At 42.8% G+C, this 15,365-nt stretch overlaps 1 protein-coding gene across 4 annotated transcripts in view; it reads right to left on the bottom strand.

The window, feature by feature from the left end:
- musk (muscle, skeletal, receptor tyrosine kinase) overlaps nucleotides 1–15,365 on the bottom strand; it is a 93,957-nt gene that overhangs the window by 44,470 nt on the left and 34,122 nt on the right. For all 4 annotated transcript variants that reach the window (XM_045224985.1, XM_045224987.1, XM_045224986.1 and 1 more), the window contains exons 2-4: nucleotides 5,399–5,525; nucleotides 4,932–5,083; nucleotides 9–136 (exon numbers count right to left, since the gene is read on the bottom strand). In XM_045224985.1, coding sequence (XP_045080920.1) covers nucleotides 9–136; nucleotides 4,932–5,083; nucleotides 5,399–5,525 — 407 coding nt within the window. The remainder of the gene's footprint in view (nucleotides 1–8; nucleotides 137–4,931; nucleotides 5,084–5,398; nucleotides 5,526–15,365) is intronic.

The following is a 15,365-nucleotide window of genomic DNA, read 5'->3' as shown; positions in this document are numbered from 1 at the left end:
ATAGGTACCGTTATAAGAGCATCGTCTTTGATCCATGAGATGTCTGGTTTTGGGTTTCCTAGCGTCACACAGGGCAACACGGCCTTGGATTCAATCAGGAACGTCATGTTGGTGGGGTGTCTTTTTATCTGAGGCTCTGGAAGAAGAACATAGTTGCCGATTAGTCATTCTCCCCAATACTGTTTGGATGAGAACAATCTGAAGCATTGAAGGCAGCTTAGTTCACTGGCGTAAAATCAGCAAGCTTGACATACTGAAGAGTTCACACCAGTGTGATTGACAAGAACAATCAGATTGAGCAAGACTCTGTTAAACATACTTCAAACTCATGATCATTGGTCAATTCTCGCCTAGCAAAGTGATCAGTTGAAATATGTGAGACTCCCTGGTTTAGAGTTTAGAGGTCCTGTGCAGGCTATTATGAGAAATCTAGAATAATCTCTTGTAGAACACTGTATGGAACAGAGGAACAGTTTGAACAACCACAACAGGTTGAGTCTCAAATGACACCATATTCCCTATATAGAGGACTACTGTTAACCCCCTATTTTGTCTTTTGTTGTGCATATTTCCCCCTATAGTTGACGTCCGTGCCTCTGCGGCAATCTAATTAGCTTTATAAAAAAATCCCCATCAAAATCTGTCTGTTTAAGCTAGAGATATCTTTTTTGTTGTTGTTGCATGAGCAGTGTCTCAATCCATTGGCGGATATGGTGTGACAAATAACATTTGAGTACTCTAGTGCCCACATGTTTTTAATCAGAGCACTACTTTGGTTAATAGAGTGCCATTGGGGACTCTAGAGATATCTGTTCTAACCAGGGACCCTCTGAACACTCTAGAGATATCTGTTCTAACCAGGGACCCTCTGAACACTCTAGAGATATCTGTTCTAACCAGGGACCCTCTGAACACTCTAGAGATATCTGTTCTAACCAGGGACCCTCTGAACACTCTAGAGATATCTGTTCTAACCAGGGACCCTCTGAACACTCTAGAGATATCTGTTCTAACCAGGGACCCTCTGAACACTCTAGAGATATCTGTTCTAACCAGGGACCCTCTGAACACTCTAGAGATATCTGTTCTAACCAGGGACCCTCTGAACACTCTAGAGATATCTGTTCTAACCAGGTACCCTCTGAACACTCTAGAGATATATGTTCTAACCAGGGACCCTCTGAACACTCTAGAGATATCTGTTCTAACCAGGGACCCTCTGAACACTCTAGAGATATCTGTTCTAACCAGGTACCCTCTGAACACTCTAGAGATATCTGTTCTAACCAGGGACCCTCTGAACACTCTAGAGATATCTGTTCTAACCAGGGACCCTCTGAACACTCTAGAGATATCTGTTCTAACCAGGTACCCTCTGAACACTCTAGAGATATCTGTTCTAACCAGGGACCCTCTGAACACTCTAGAGATATCTGTTCTAACCAGGGACCCTCTGAACACTCTAGAGATATCTGTTCTAACCAGGTACCCTCTGAACACTCTAGAGATATCTGTTCTAACCAGGTACCCTCTGAACACTCTAGAGATATCTGTTCTAACCAGGGACCCTCTGAACACTCTAGAGATATCTGTTCTAACCAGAGACCCTCTGAACACTCTAGAGATATCTGTTCTAACCAGAGACCCTCTGAACACTCTAGAGATATCTGTTCTAACCAGGTACCCTCTGAACACTCTAGAGATATCTGTTCTAACCAGGGACCCTCTGAACACTCTAGAGATATCTGTTCTAACCAGGTACCCTCTGAACACTCTAGAGATATCTGTTCTAACCAGGTACCCTCTGAACACTCTAGAGATATCTGTTCTAACCAGGTACCCTCTGAACACTCTAGAGATATCTGTTCTAACCAGGTACCCTCTGAACACTCTAGAGATATCTGTTCTAACCAGGTACCCTCTGAACACTCTAGAGATATCTGTTCTAACCAGGGACCCTCTGAACACTCTAGAGATATCTGTTCTAACCAGGGACCCTCTGAACACTCTAGAGATATCTGTTCTAACCAGGTACCCTCTGAACACTCTAGAGATATCTGTTCTAACCAGGTACCCTCTGAACACTCTAGAGATATCTGTTCTAACCAGGGACCCTCTGAACACTCTAGAGATATCTGTTCTAACCAGGGACCCTCTGAACACTCTAGAGATATCTGTTCTAACCAGGTACCCTCTGAACACTCTAGAGATATCTGTTCTAACCAGGGACCCTCTGAACACTCTAGAGATATCTGTTCTAACCAGGTACCCTCTGAACACTCTAGAGATATCTGTTCTAACCAGGGACCCTCTGAACACTCTAGAGATATCTGTTCTAACCAGGGACCCTCTGAACACTCTAGAGATATCTGTTCTAACCAGGGACCCTCTGAACACTCTAGAGATATCTGTTCTAACCAGGTACCCTCTGAACACTCTAGAGATATCTGTTCTAACCAGGTACCCTCTGAACACTCTAGAGATATCTGTTCTAACCAGGTACCCTCTGAACACTCTAGAGATATCTGTTCTAACCAGGTACCCTCTGAACACTCTAGAGATATCTGTTCTAACCAGGTACCCTCTGAACACTCTAGAGATATCTGTTCTAACCAGGTACCCTCTGAACACTCTAGAGATATCTGTTCTAACCAGGTACCCTCTGAACACTCTAGAGATATCTGTTCTAACCAGGGACCCTCTGAACACTCTAGAGATATCTGTTCTAACCAGGTACCCTCTGAACACTCTAGAGATATCTGTTCTAACCAGGGACCCTCTGAACACTCTAGAGATATCTGTTCTAACCAGGGACCCTCTGAACACTCTAGAGATATCTGTTCTAACCAGGGACCCTCTGAACACTCTAGAGATATCTGTTCTAACCAGGTACCCTCTGAACACTCTAGAGATATCTGTTCTAACCAGGTACCCTCTGAACACTCTAGAGATATCTGTTCTAACCAGGGACCCTCTGAACACTCTAGAGATATCTGTTCTAACCAGGTACCCTCTGAACACTCTAGAGATATCTGTTCTAACCAGGTACCCTCTGAACACTCTAGAGATATCTGTTCTAACCAGGTACCCTCTGAACACTCTAGAGATATCTGTTCTAACCAGGTACCCTCTGAACACTCTAGAGATATCTGTTCTAACCAGGTACCGTCTGAACACTCTAGAGATATCTGTTCTAACCAGGTACCCTCTGAACACTCTAGAGATATCTGTTCTAACCAGGTACCCTCTGAACACTCTAGAGATATCTGTTCTAACCAGGGACCCTCTGAACACTCTAGAGATATCTGTTCTAACCAGGGACCCTCTGAACACTCTAGAGATATCTGTTCTAACCAGGGACCCTCTGAACACTCTAGAGATATCTGTTCTAACCAGGTACCCTCTGAACACTCTAGAGATATCTGTTCTAACCAGGGACCCTCTGAACACTCTAGAGATATCTGTTCTAACCAGGGACCCTCTGAACACTCTAGAGATATCTGTTCTAACCAGGTACCCTCTGAACACTCTAGAGATATCTGTTCTAACCAGGTACCCTCTGAACACTCTAGAGATATCTGTTCTAACCAGGGACCCTCTGAACACTCTAGAGATATCTGTTCTAACCAGGTACCCTCTGAACACTCTAGAGATATCTGTTCTAACCAGGTACCCTCTGAACACACTAGAGATATCTGTTCTAACCAGGTACCCTCTGAACACACTAGAGATATCTGTTCTAACCAGGTACCCTCTGAACACACTAGAGATATCTGTTCTAACCAGGTACCCTCTGAACACTCTAGAGATATTTGTTCTAACCAGGTACCCTCTGAACACACTAGAGATATCTGTTCTAACCAGGGACCCTCTGAACACTCTAGAGATATCTGTTCTAACCAGGTACCCTCTGAACACTCTAGAGATATCTGTTCTAACCAGGTACCCTCTGAACACTCTAGAGATATCTGTTCTAACCAGGTACCCTCTGAACACTCTAGAGATATCTGTTCTAACCAGGTACCCTCTGAACACTCTAGAGATATCTGTTCTAACCAGGTACCCTCTGAACACTCTAGAGATATCTGTTCTAACCAGGGACCCTCTGAACACTCTAGAGATATCTGTTCTAACCAGGTACCCTCTGAACACTCTACAGATATCTGTTCTAACCAGGTACCCTCTGAACACTCTAGAGATATCTGTTCTAACCAGGTACCCTCTGAACACTCTAGAGATATCTGTTCTAACCAGGTACCCTCTGAACACTCTAGAGATATCTGTTCTAACCAGGTACCCTCTGAACACTCTAGAGATATCTGTTCTAACCAGGTACCCTCTGAACACTCTAGAGATATCTGTTCTAACCAGGTACCCTCTGAACACTCTAGAGATATCTGTTCTAACCAGGTACCCTCTGAACACTCTAGAGATATCTGTTCTAACCAGGTACCCTCTGAACACTCTAGAGATATCTGTTCTAACCAGGGACCCTCTGAACACTCTAGAGATATCTGTTCTAACCAGGTACCCTCTGAACACTCTAGAGATATCTGTTCTAACCAGGTACCCTCTGAACACTCTAGAGATATCTGTTCTAACCAGGTACCCTCTGAACACTCTAGAGATATCTGTTCTAACCAGGTACCCTCTGAACACTCTAGAGATATCTGTTCTAACCAGGTACCCTCTGAACACTCTAGAGATATCTGTTCTAACCAGGTACCCTCTGAACACTCTAGAGATATCTGTTCTAACCAGGTACCCTCTGAACACTCTAGAGATATCTGTTCTAACCAGGTACCCTCTGAACACTCTAGAGATATCTGTTCTAACCAGGTACCCTCTGAACACATCGACAACAGTCACCCACGAAGCAGCGTTACCCAGAACACTGGACCCCTTGGGACATGTGGAAGAAGCGCACATACTCATTTTAAGCTGCAAGGCTCCGCAGCTCTTGGCCGGCTCTCCGATGCCATTGTTAGCAACACAGCAGTACTCCCCATTATCAGAATCTCTGACGTTCGGGATCAACAGCATCTGGCCATTCTCCCTGGTAGTGTAGCGGGAGTCATAGTATCTGGATAAAACAGGAAACAGAATCATAGTATCTGGATAAAACAGGAAACAGAATCATAGTATCTGGATAAAACAGGAAACAGAATCATAGTATCTGGAGAGCATTAGGGAATGAATAGACATTAACCATTGTAATCATAGTCATAGTATCTGGATAAAACTGAGACATAAAGCTGTGACCTGAACGAATTAAACTTCTCTAAAACTCACCAAAAGCCTCTGTAATGACCGATCATACAATTTCAAGTCTGTTTAAATGACTCAAATGTACCAGACAAGGTTGTCTAATGTTGTCAATTTTGTTGAATGCTCTTACGGGATTGGGTGGTTATTCCGCGTCCACGTGATATCAGCTGGCGGTCGGGAGTCGACTTCACAGATGAACGTGGCGTTGTGATCCAACAGGATGTCCAAGGTCTCCAGCAGGGTCGTGATGCGAGGAGCTGTGGACGGAACACAAGACATTAAGCTACATTAAGTAACATTTCATTGCTCTGTCTGACATGACATTACTCTGTCTTACATGACATTACTCTGTCTGACATGGCATTACTCTGTCTGACATGGCATTACTCTGTCTGACATGGCATTACTCCGTCTCCAGCAGGGTCGTGCGCGTGGCTGTTTAAATTGGTTAAATTCCATTGCATTTGCATATCACTTTTACTGTTTAGGAGCCTTGGGCAGAAGAGCTTATAACGACTGCAATGATGGTAGCTAGATATCTCCTCTGTACCCTACTATCTCCTCTGTACCCTACTATCTCCTCTGTACCCTACTATCTCCTCTGTACCCTACTATCTCCTCTGTACCCTACTATCTCCTCTGTACCCTACTATCTCCTCTGTACCCTACTATTTCCTCTGTACCCTACTATCTCCTCTGTACCCTACTATCTCCTCTATACAATGATGCCACACTCACAGCTGGATGCAGCGTTCTAGCCAAATGTTTCCCAGTCATTCTGTAACAGTCTTGCTTCTGTCCCTCTCCTCGCCCCAACCTTGGTTCTAACCAGGTACCCTCTGAACACATCGACAACAGTCACCCACGAAGCAGCGTTACCTTTCGCTCCACAAAAGCCACAGCACTTGCAGAGCAAGGGACACAACTACTTCAAGGTCTCAGAGTGAGTGACGTCACTGATTGAAACGTTACTAGTGCGCACCGCTAACTAGCTAGCCATTTCACACCAGTTATCATTGCATTGACACAATCCCATTTGGCCAACACAGACGGTTCACATTTGGCCAACACAGACGGTTCACATTTGGCCAACACAGACGGTTCACATTTGGCCAACACAGACGGTTCACATTTGGCCAACACAGACGGTTCACATTTGGCCAACACAGACGGTTCACATTTGGCCAACACAGACGGTTCACATTTGGCCAACACAGACGGTTCACATTTGGCCAACACAGACGGTTCACATTTGGCCAACACAGACGGTTCACATTTGGCCAACACAGACGGTTCACATTTGGCCAACACAGACGGTTCACATTTGGCCAACACAGACGGTTCACATTTGGCCAACACAGACGGTTCACATTTGGCTCACAGAGACTGTTGTCAATGGGCAAAATATAGCATAGGCCTACCATTGGTGCTGCATTGTAGGACTGAATCATTTAAATATCTTTAGTGGAGGTGTGTTTCTTTAGTAACTGGATGTGAGGATGGGGATTGATACTTGAACAAGCTAAATGTAGTATGCCGATAGGACGCATTGCTGTTGATCCAGCCTCAGTAGCTTAGGGCAGCCTATGGAGGACTTGATATGACATCAACAATATTTCTAAATAGGATGGGGTCAGAAGCATGATATCATAAATCTCTTCTCTCTTTCCATGGCGCTCTGTGCACACGTAGGCCTACAAGTCTTTATGCAGAACATTCACACATCTATACAAAATACTAGACTCCTGTCAATTGTATCGTTGCATGTGTTTGAGGCAGATTCTCAAAATCCGCCGTTGGTATAGCATTATGGGAGGACTGAAACGTTTTGTAATCGGACGAGGGGCGCTCAATGAAAATGGGAATGGATTGCCTACGTGAAGAAGTGAATTTAGGTATGCAGGTATGTGAATTGTGAATAGTTGTCTAATGGCCAGTATAAAAAAAGATGCACCTATGTGATGCTGCTTAACCAGGCTTGATTAAGGGAGGGGAGGCAATGATGGCTTTTTAATCACATTAAACGAAATGGGGGAAACCAATCGTTTTTTACATGTTTTTTAATGTTTCTAATTTGAGAAAAGGCGCATCTCTCTTCCATGGTCAGAGCTAGATAGGCTGTGCTTCCACTCTCACAATCCATGCCATTATCAAATGCGTTATCGTTAAGACCTCTTAAAACTCCCCATTAGCTCTGCATGAAATTGACACCTTTGAGTTTGTTTTTAAAGACACACCTCAAATATTGCCACCCCTCCCACCTCAGCACAAGCGAGGTGATGTTAGACAGGTAAATTGCCGAACCTGGCGTTAGGGCTGGAAAATGCCAGTGTGCCAGTTTTTACATGATGAAATTGCTACATAACGTGCTGATGAGCCCACAGAGAGATGCTTCAGTCAGGAATGCTCCCGATGACCTCACATAGGGTCAGAGAGAGAGAGAGAGAGAGAGAGAGAGAGAGAGAGAGAGAGAGAGAGAGAGAGAGAGAGAGAGAGAGAGAGAGAGAGAGAGAGAGAGAGAGAGGGGGGGAGAGAGAGAGAGAGGGAGAGAGAGACAGAGAGAGAGAGAGAGACCAGAAGAATGTGGCTATCTGATGGTCTCAGTGCCAGAGAGCCAGAGAGCATGACCCAATGGAACAATGTGATGTCAACAGAGGACCTACCAGTTGACATGAATAGGAGAGCTATGGCTTGCCATCATCTGGCACGTTGACATAAGCAAATAAGCAACAGAACCAGGATTCGTATGATGCTTCAAAGTTTGAAACGTCACAAAATCAAACATTGAACTTCTTTATCTTCTGATTATCTTCTTCTGATATCTTCTGGTTTGCAATAGTTCATAGTAGGCAGAAAACTGAAATCTCCAGTCCCTTTAGGAATGTAGTCAGTAGCACTATACAACAACAGAGAGCTCTTGGTCAGTACTGCTACAACTAAGTCAGCTCTACATCAGTACTACATCAGCTCTACATCAGTACTACATAAGTACTTCCTCAGTAGTGTAAAACATGCTACATACTGCTACACCTTTATGAACTCCACATCAGTACTGTAAAACATGCTACATACTGCTACACCTATATGAACTCCACATCAGTACTGTACAACATGCTAAATACTCCCACAAGTAAATCAGCACTACATCAGCTCTACATAAGTACTACACCTGTACTGTAAAACATGCCACAACTACATCAGCTCTACATCAGCACTGTACAACATGCTACATACTCCTACAACTACATCAACACTACATCAGCTCTACATCAACACTACATCAGCTCTACATCAACACTACATCAGCTCTACATCAACACTACATCAGCTCTACATCAACACTGCATCAGCTCTACATCAACACTACATCAGCTCTAAATCAACACTGCATCAGCACTACATCAACACTACATCAACACTACATCAGCTCTATATCAGCACTACATCAGTACTGTATAATATGTTACATACTCCTAAAACTACGTCAGCCCTACATCAATTCTACATCAGCTCTACATCAACACTACATTAGCCCTACATCAACACTACATCAGCCCTAGATCAGCACTACATCAGTACTGTATAATATGTTACATACTCCTAAAACTACGTCAGCCCTACATCAATTCTACATCAGCTCTACATTAACACTACATGAATACTACATCATCACCATACAACATGCTACATACAGCAACACTACATCAACACTACCTCAGTACTGTATAATATGTTACATACTCCTAAAACTACATCAGCCCTATCAGCTCTACATCAGCCCTATCAGCTCTACATCAGCCCTATCAGCTCTACATCAGCCATATCAGCTCTACATCAGCCCTATCAGCTCTACATCAGCCCTATCAGCTCTACATCAGCCATATCAGCTCTACATCAGCCCTATCAGATCTACATCAGCCCTATCAGCTCTACATCAGCCCTATCAGCTCTACATCAGCCCTATCAGCTCTACATCAGCCCTATCAGCTCTACATCAGCCCTATCAGCTCTACATCAGCCATATCAGCTCTACATCAGCCCTATCAGCTCTACATCAGCCCTATCAGCTCTACATCAGCCTTATCAGCTCTACATCAGCCCTGTCAGCTCTACATCAGCACTACATCAGCTGTATATCAGTACTGTAAAATATGCTACATACTGCTACGCCTACATAAGCGCTACATCATTACTACATTAACACTATATCAACACTACATCAGCTCTACATCAGCTCTACATCAACACTACATCAGCTCTACATCAGCTCTATATCAGCACTACATCAACACTACATCAGCTCTACATAAACACTACATCAGCTCTACATCAGCTCTACATCAACACTACATCAACACTACATCAGCTCTACATCAACACTACATCAGCTCTACATCAACACTACATCAACACTGCATCAGCTCTATATCAGCACTACATCAACACTACATCAGCTCTACATCAACACTACATCAGCTCTACATCAGCACTACATCAACACTACATCAGCTCTACATCAGCTCTTTATCAACACTACATCAGCTCTACATCAACACTACATCAGCTCTACATCAACACTACATCAGCTCTACATCAACACTACATCAGCTCTACATCAACACTACATCAGCTCTACACCAACACTACATCAGCTCTATATCAAACTACCTCAGCTCTACATCAAAACTACATCAGCACTACATCAACACTACATCAGCTCTACTTCAGCTCTTTATCAACACTATTTCAGCTCTACATCAACACTACATAAGCTCTACATCAGCTCTGTATCAACACTACTTCAGCTCTACATCAAAACTACATCAGCACAACATCAACAATACATCAGCTCTATATCAACACTACTTCAGTTCTACATCAACACTACATCAGCTCTACATCAACACTACATCAGCTCTACATCAACACTACATCAACACTACATCAGCTCTACATCAGCTCTTTATCAACACTATTTCAGCTCTACATCAACACTACATCAGCTCTATATCAACACTACTTCAGCTCTACATCAAAACTACATCAGCACTACATCAACACTACATCAGCTCTACATCAACACTACATCAGCTCTACATCAACACTACATCAGCTCTACATCAGCTCTACATCAGCTCTATATCAACACTACATCAGCTCTATATCAGCACTACATCAGCGCTATATCAGCACTACATCAGCTCTACATCAACACTACATCAGCTCTATATAAACACTACATCAGCTCTACATCAACACTACATCAGCTCTATACCAGCACTACATCAGCTCTACATCAACACTACATCAGCTCTACATCAACACTACATCAGCTCTACATCAACACTACATTAGCCCTACATCAACACTACATCAGCTCTACATCAACACTACATCAGCTCTACATCAACACTACATCAGCTCTACATCAACACTACATCAGCTCTACATCAACACTGCATCAGCTCTACATCAACACTACATCAGCTCTACATCAACACTGCATCAGCACTACATCAACACTACATCAACACTACATCAGCTCTATATCAGCACTACATCAGTACTGTATAATATGTTACATACTCCTAAAACTACGTCAGCCCTACATCAATTCTACATCAGCTCTACATCAACACTACATTAGCCCTACATCAACACTACATCAGCCCTAGATCAGCACTACATCAGTACTGTATAATATGTTACATACTCCTAAAACTACGTCAGCCCTACATCAATTCTACATCAGCTCTACATTAACACTACATGAATACTACATCATCACCATACAACATGCTACATACAGCAACACTACATCAACACTACCTCAGTACTGTATAATATGTTACATACTCCTAAAACTACATCAGCCCTATCAGCTCTACATCAGCCCTATCAGCTCTACATCAGCCCTATCAGCTCTACATCAGCCCTATCAGCTCTACATCAGCCCTATCAGCTCTACATCATCCCTATCAGCTCTACATCAGCACTACATCAGCTGTATATCAGTACTGTAAAATATGCTACATACTGCTACGCCTACATAAGCGCTACATCATTACTACATTAACACTATATCAACACTACATCAGCTCTACATCAGCTCTACATCAACACTACATCAGCTCTACATCAGCTCTATATCAGCACTACATCAACACTACATCAGCTCTACATAAACACTACATCAGCTCTACATCAGCTCTACATCAACACTACATCAACACTACATCAGCTCTACATCAACACTACATCAGCTCTACATCAACACTACATCAACACTGCATCAGCTCTATATCAGCACTACATCAACACTACATCAGCTCTACATCAACACTACATCAGCTCTACATCAGCACTACATCAACACTACATCAGCTCTACATCAGCTCTTTATCAACACTACATCAGCTCTACATCAACACTACATCAGCTCTACATCAACACTACATCAGCTCTACATCAACACTACATCAGCTCTACATCAACACTACATTAGCCCTACATCAACACTACATCAGCTCTACATCAACACTACATCAGCTCTACATCAACACTACATCAGCTCTACATCAACACTACATCAGCTCTAAATCAACACTACATCAGCACTACATCAACACTACATCAGCTCAACATCAGCTCTACATCAGCTCTACATCAACACTACATCAGCTCTATACCAGCACTACATCAGCTCTACATCAACACTACATCAGCTCTACATCAACACTACATCAGCTCTACATCAACACTACATTAGCCCTACATCAACACTACATCAGCTCTACATCAACACTACATCAGCTCTACATCAACACTGCATCAGCACTACATCAACACTACATCAGCTCTAAATCAACACTGAATCAGCTCTACATCAACACTACATCAGCTCTAAATCAACACTGAATCAGCTCTACATCAACACTACATCAGCTCTACATCAACACTGCATCAGCACTACATCAACACTACATCAGCTCTAAATCAACACTGCATCAGCACTACATCAACACTACATCAGCTCTAAATCAACACTGAATCAGCTCTACATCAACACTACATCAGCTCTAAATCAACACTGAATCAGCTCTACATCAACACTACATCAGCTCTACATCAACACTACATCAACACTACATCAGCTCTATATCAGCACTACATCAGTACTGTATAATATGTTACATACTCCTAAAACTATGTCAGCCCCTACATCAATTCTACATCAGCTCTACATCAACACTACATTAGCCCTACATCAACACTACATCAGCCCTAGATCAGCACTACATCAGTACTGTATAATATGTTACATACTCCTAAAACTACGTCAGCCCTACATCAATTCTACATCAGCTCTACATTAACACTACATGAATACATTTTTTTACATTTAGCAGACGCTCTTATCCAGAGCGACTTACAGTTAGTGAATACATATTTTTTTTATACTGGCCCCCCGTGGGAATCGAACCCACAACCCTGGCGTTGCAAACGCCATGCTCTATCAACTGAGCTACATCCCTGCCGGCCATTCCCTCCCCTACCCTGGACGACGCTGGGCCAATTGTGCGCCGCCCATAAGTCTCCCGGTCACGGCCGGCTGCGACAGAGCCTGGATTCGAACCAGGATCTAGTGGCACAGTTAGCACTGCGATGCAGTGCCTTAGACCACTGCGCCACTCAGGAGACACTACATCATCACCATACAACATGCTACATACAGCAACACTACATCAACACTACCTCAGTACTGTATAATATGTTACATACTCCTAAAACTACATCAGCCCTATCAGCTCTACATCAGCCCTATCAGCTCTACATCAGCCCTATCAGCTCTACATCAGCCCTATCAGCTCTACATCAGCCCTATCAGCTCTACATCAGCCCTATCAGCTCTACATCAGCCCTATCAGCTCTACATCAGCCCTATCAGCTCTACATCAGCACTACATCAGCTGTATATCAGTACTGTAAAATATGCTACATACTGCTACGCCTACATAAGCGCTACATCATTACTACATTAACACTATATCAACACTACATCAGCTCTACATCAGCTCTATATCAACACTACATCAGCTCTACATCAGCTCTATATCAGCACTACATCAACACTACATCAGCTCTACATAAACACTACATCAGCTCTACATCAGCTCTACATCAACACTACATCAACACTACATCAGCTCTACATCAACACTACATCAGCTCTACATCAACACTACATCAACACTGCATCAGCTCTATATCAGCACTACATCAACACTACATCAGCTCTACATCAACACTACATCAGCTCTACATCAGCACTACATCAACACTACATCAGCTCTACATCAGCTCTTTATCAACACTACATCAGCTCTACATCAACACTACATCAGCTCTACATCAACACTACATCAGCTCTACATCAACACTACATCAGCTCTACATCAACACTACATCAGCTCTACATCAACACTACATCAGCTCTATATCAACACTACCTCAGCTCTACATCAAAACTACATCAGCACTACATCAACACTACATCAGCTCTACATCAGCTCTTTATCAACACTATTTCAGCTCTACATCAACACTACATCAGCTCTACATCAGCTCTGTATCAACACTACTTCAGCTCTACATCAAAACTACATCAGCACAACATCAACACTACATCAGCTCTATATCAACACTACTTCAGTTCTACATCAACACTACATCAGCTCTACATCAACACTACATCAGCTCTACATCAACACTACATCAACACTACATCAGCTCTACATCAGCTCTTTATCAACACTATTTCAGCTCTACATCAACACTACATCAGCTCTATATCAACACTACTTCAGCTCTACATCAAAACTACATCAGCACTACATCAACACTACATCAGCTCTACATCAACACTACATCAGCTCTACATCAACACTACATCAGCTCAACATCAGCTCTACATCAGCTCTATATCAACACTACATCAGCTCTATATCAGCACTACATCAGCTCTATATCAGCACTACATCAGCTCTACATCAACACTACATCAGCTCTATATAAACACTACATCAGCTCTACATCAACACTACATCAGCTCTATACCAGCACTACATCAGCTCTACATCAACACTACATCAGCTCTATATCAACACTACATCAGCTCTACATCAACACTACATCAGCACTACATCAACACTACATCAGCACTACATCAACACTACATCAACACTACATCAGCTCTATATCAACACTACATCAGCTCTATATCAGCACTACATCAGCTCTATATCAGCACTACATCAGCTCTACATCAGCAATACATCATCACTACATAAGTACCACATCAAAACTACATCATCAAATACATTAGAGTGTCTAGTTTGAGAAACAGACGCCTCACAGGTCCTCAACTGGCAGCTTCATTAAATAGTACCTGCAAAACACCAGTCTCAACGTCAACAGTGAAGAGGCGACTCCGGGATGCTGACCTTCTAGGCAGAGTTGCAAAGAAAAAGCCATATCTCAGACTTAAGATGGGCAGTCTGATATATGGCTTTTTCTTTGCAACTCTGCCTAGAAGGTCAGCATCCCAGAGTCAGTCGCCTCTTTATTGTTGACTTTGAAACTGGTGTTTTGCGGGTACTATTTAATGAAGCTGCCAGTTGAGGACCTGTGAGGTGTCTGTTTCTCAAACTAGACACTGGAATGTATTTGTCCTCTTGCTCAGTTGTGCACCGGGGCCTCCCACTCCTCTTTCTATTCTGGTTATAGCCAGTTTGCGCTGTTCTGTGAAGGGAGTAGTACACAGCGTTGTACGAGAACTTCAGTTTCTTGGCAATTTCTCGTATAGAATAGCCTTCATTTCTCAGAACAAGAATAGACTGACGAGTTTCAGAAGAAAGTTATTTGTTTCTGGCCATTTAGATCCTGTAATCGAACCCACAATTGCTGATGCTCCAGATACTCAACTAGTCTCAAGAAGGCCAGTTTTATTGCTTCTTTAATCAGCACAACAGTTTTCAGCTGTGCTAACATAATTGCAAAATGGTTTTCTAATGATCAATTAGCCTTTTAAAATGATA

Source organism: Coregonus clupeaformis, chromosome 15 (genome assembly GCF_020615455.1).
Source record: "Coregonus clupeaformis isolate EN_2021a chromosome 15, ASM2061545v1, whole genome shotgun sequence".
NCBI lineage: Eukaryota > Metazoa > Chordata > Actinopteri > Salmoniformes > Salmonidae > Coregonus > Coregonus clupeaformis.
The sequence above is the reverse complement of the archived record's forward strand: the minus strand, read 5'-3'. Positions and strand labels throughout refer to the sequence as shown.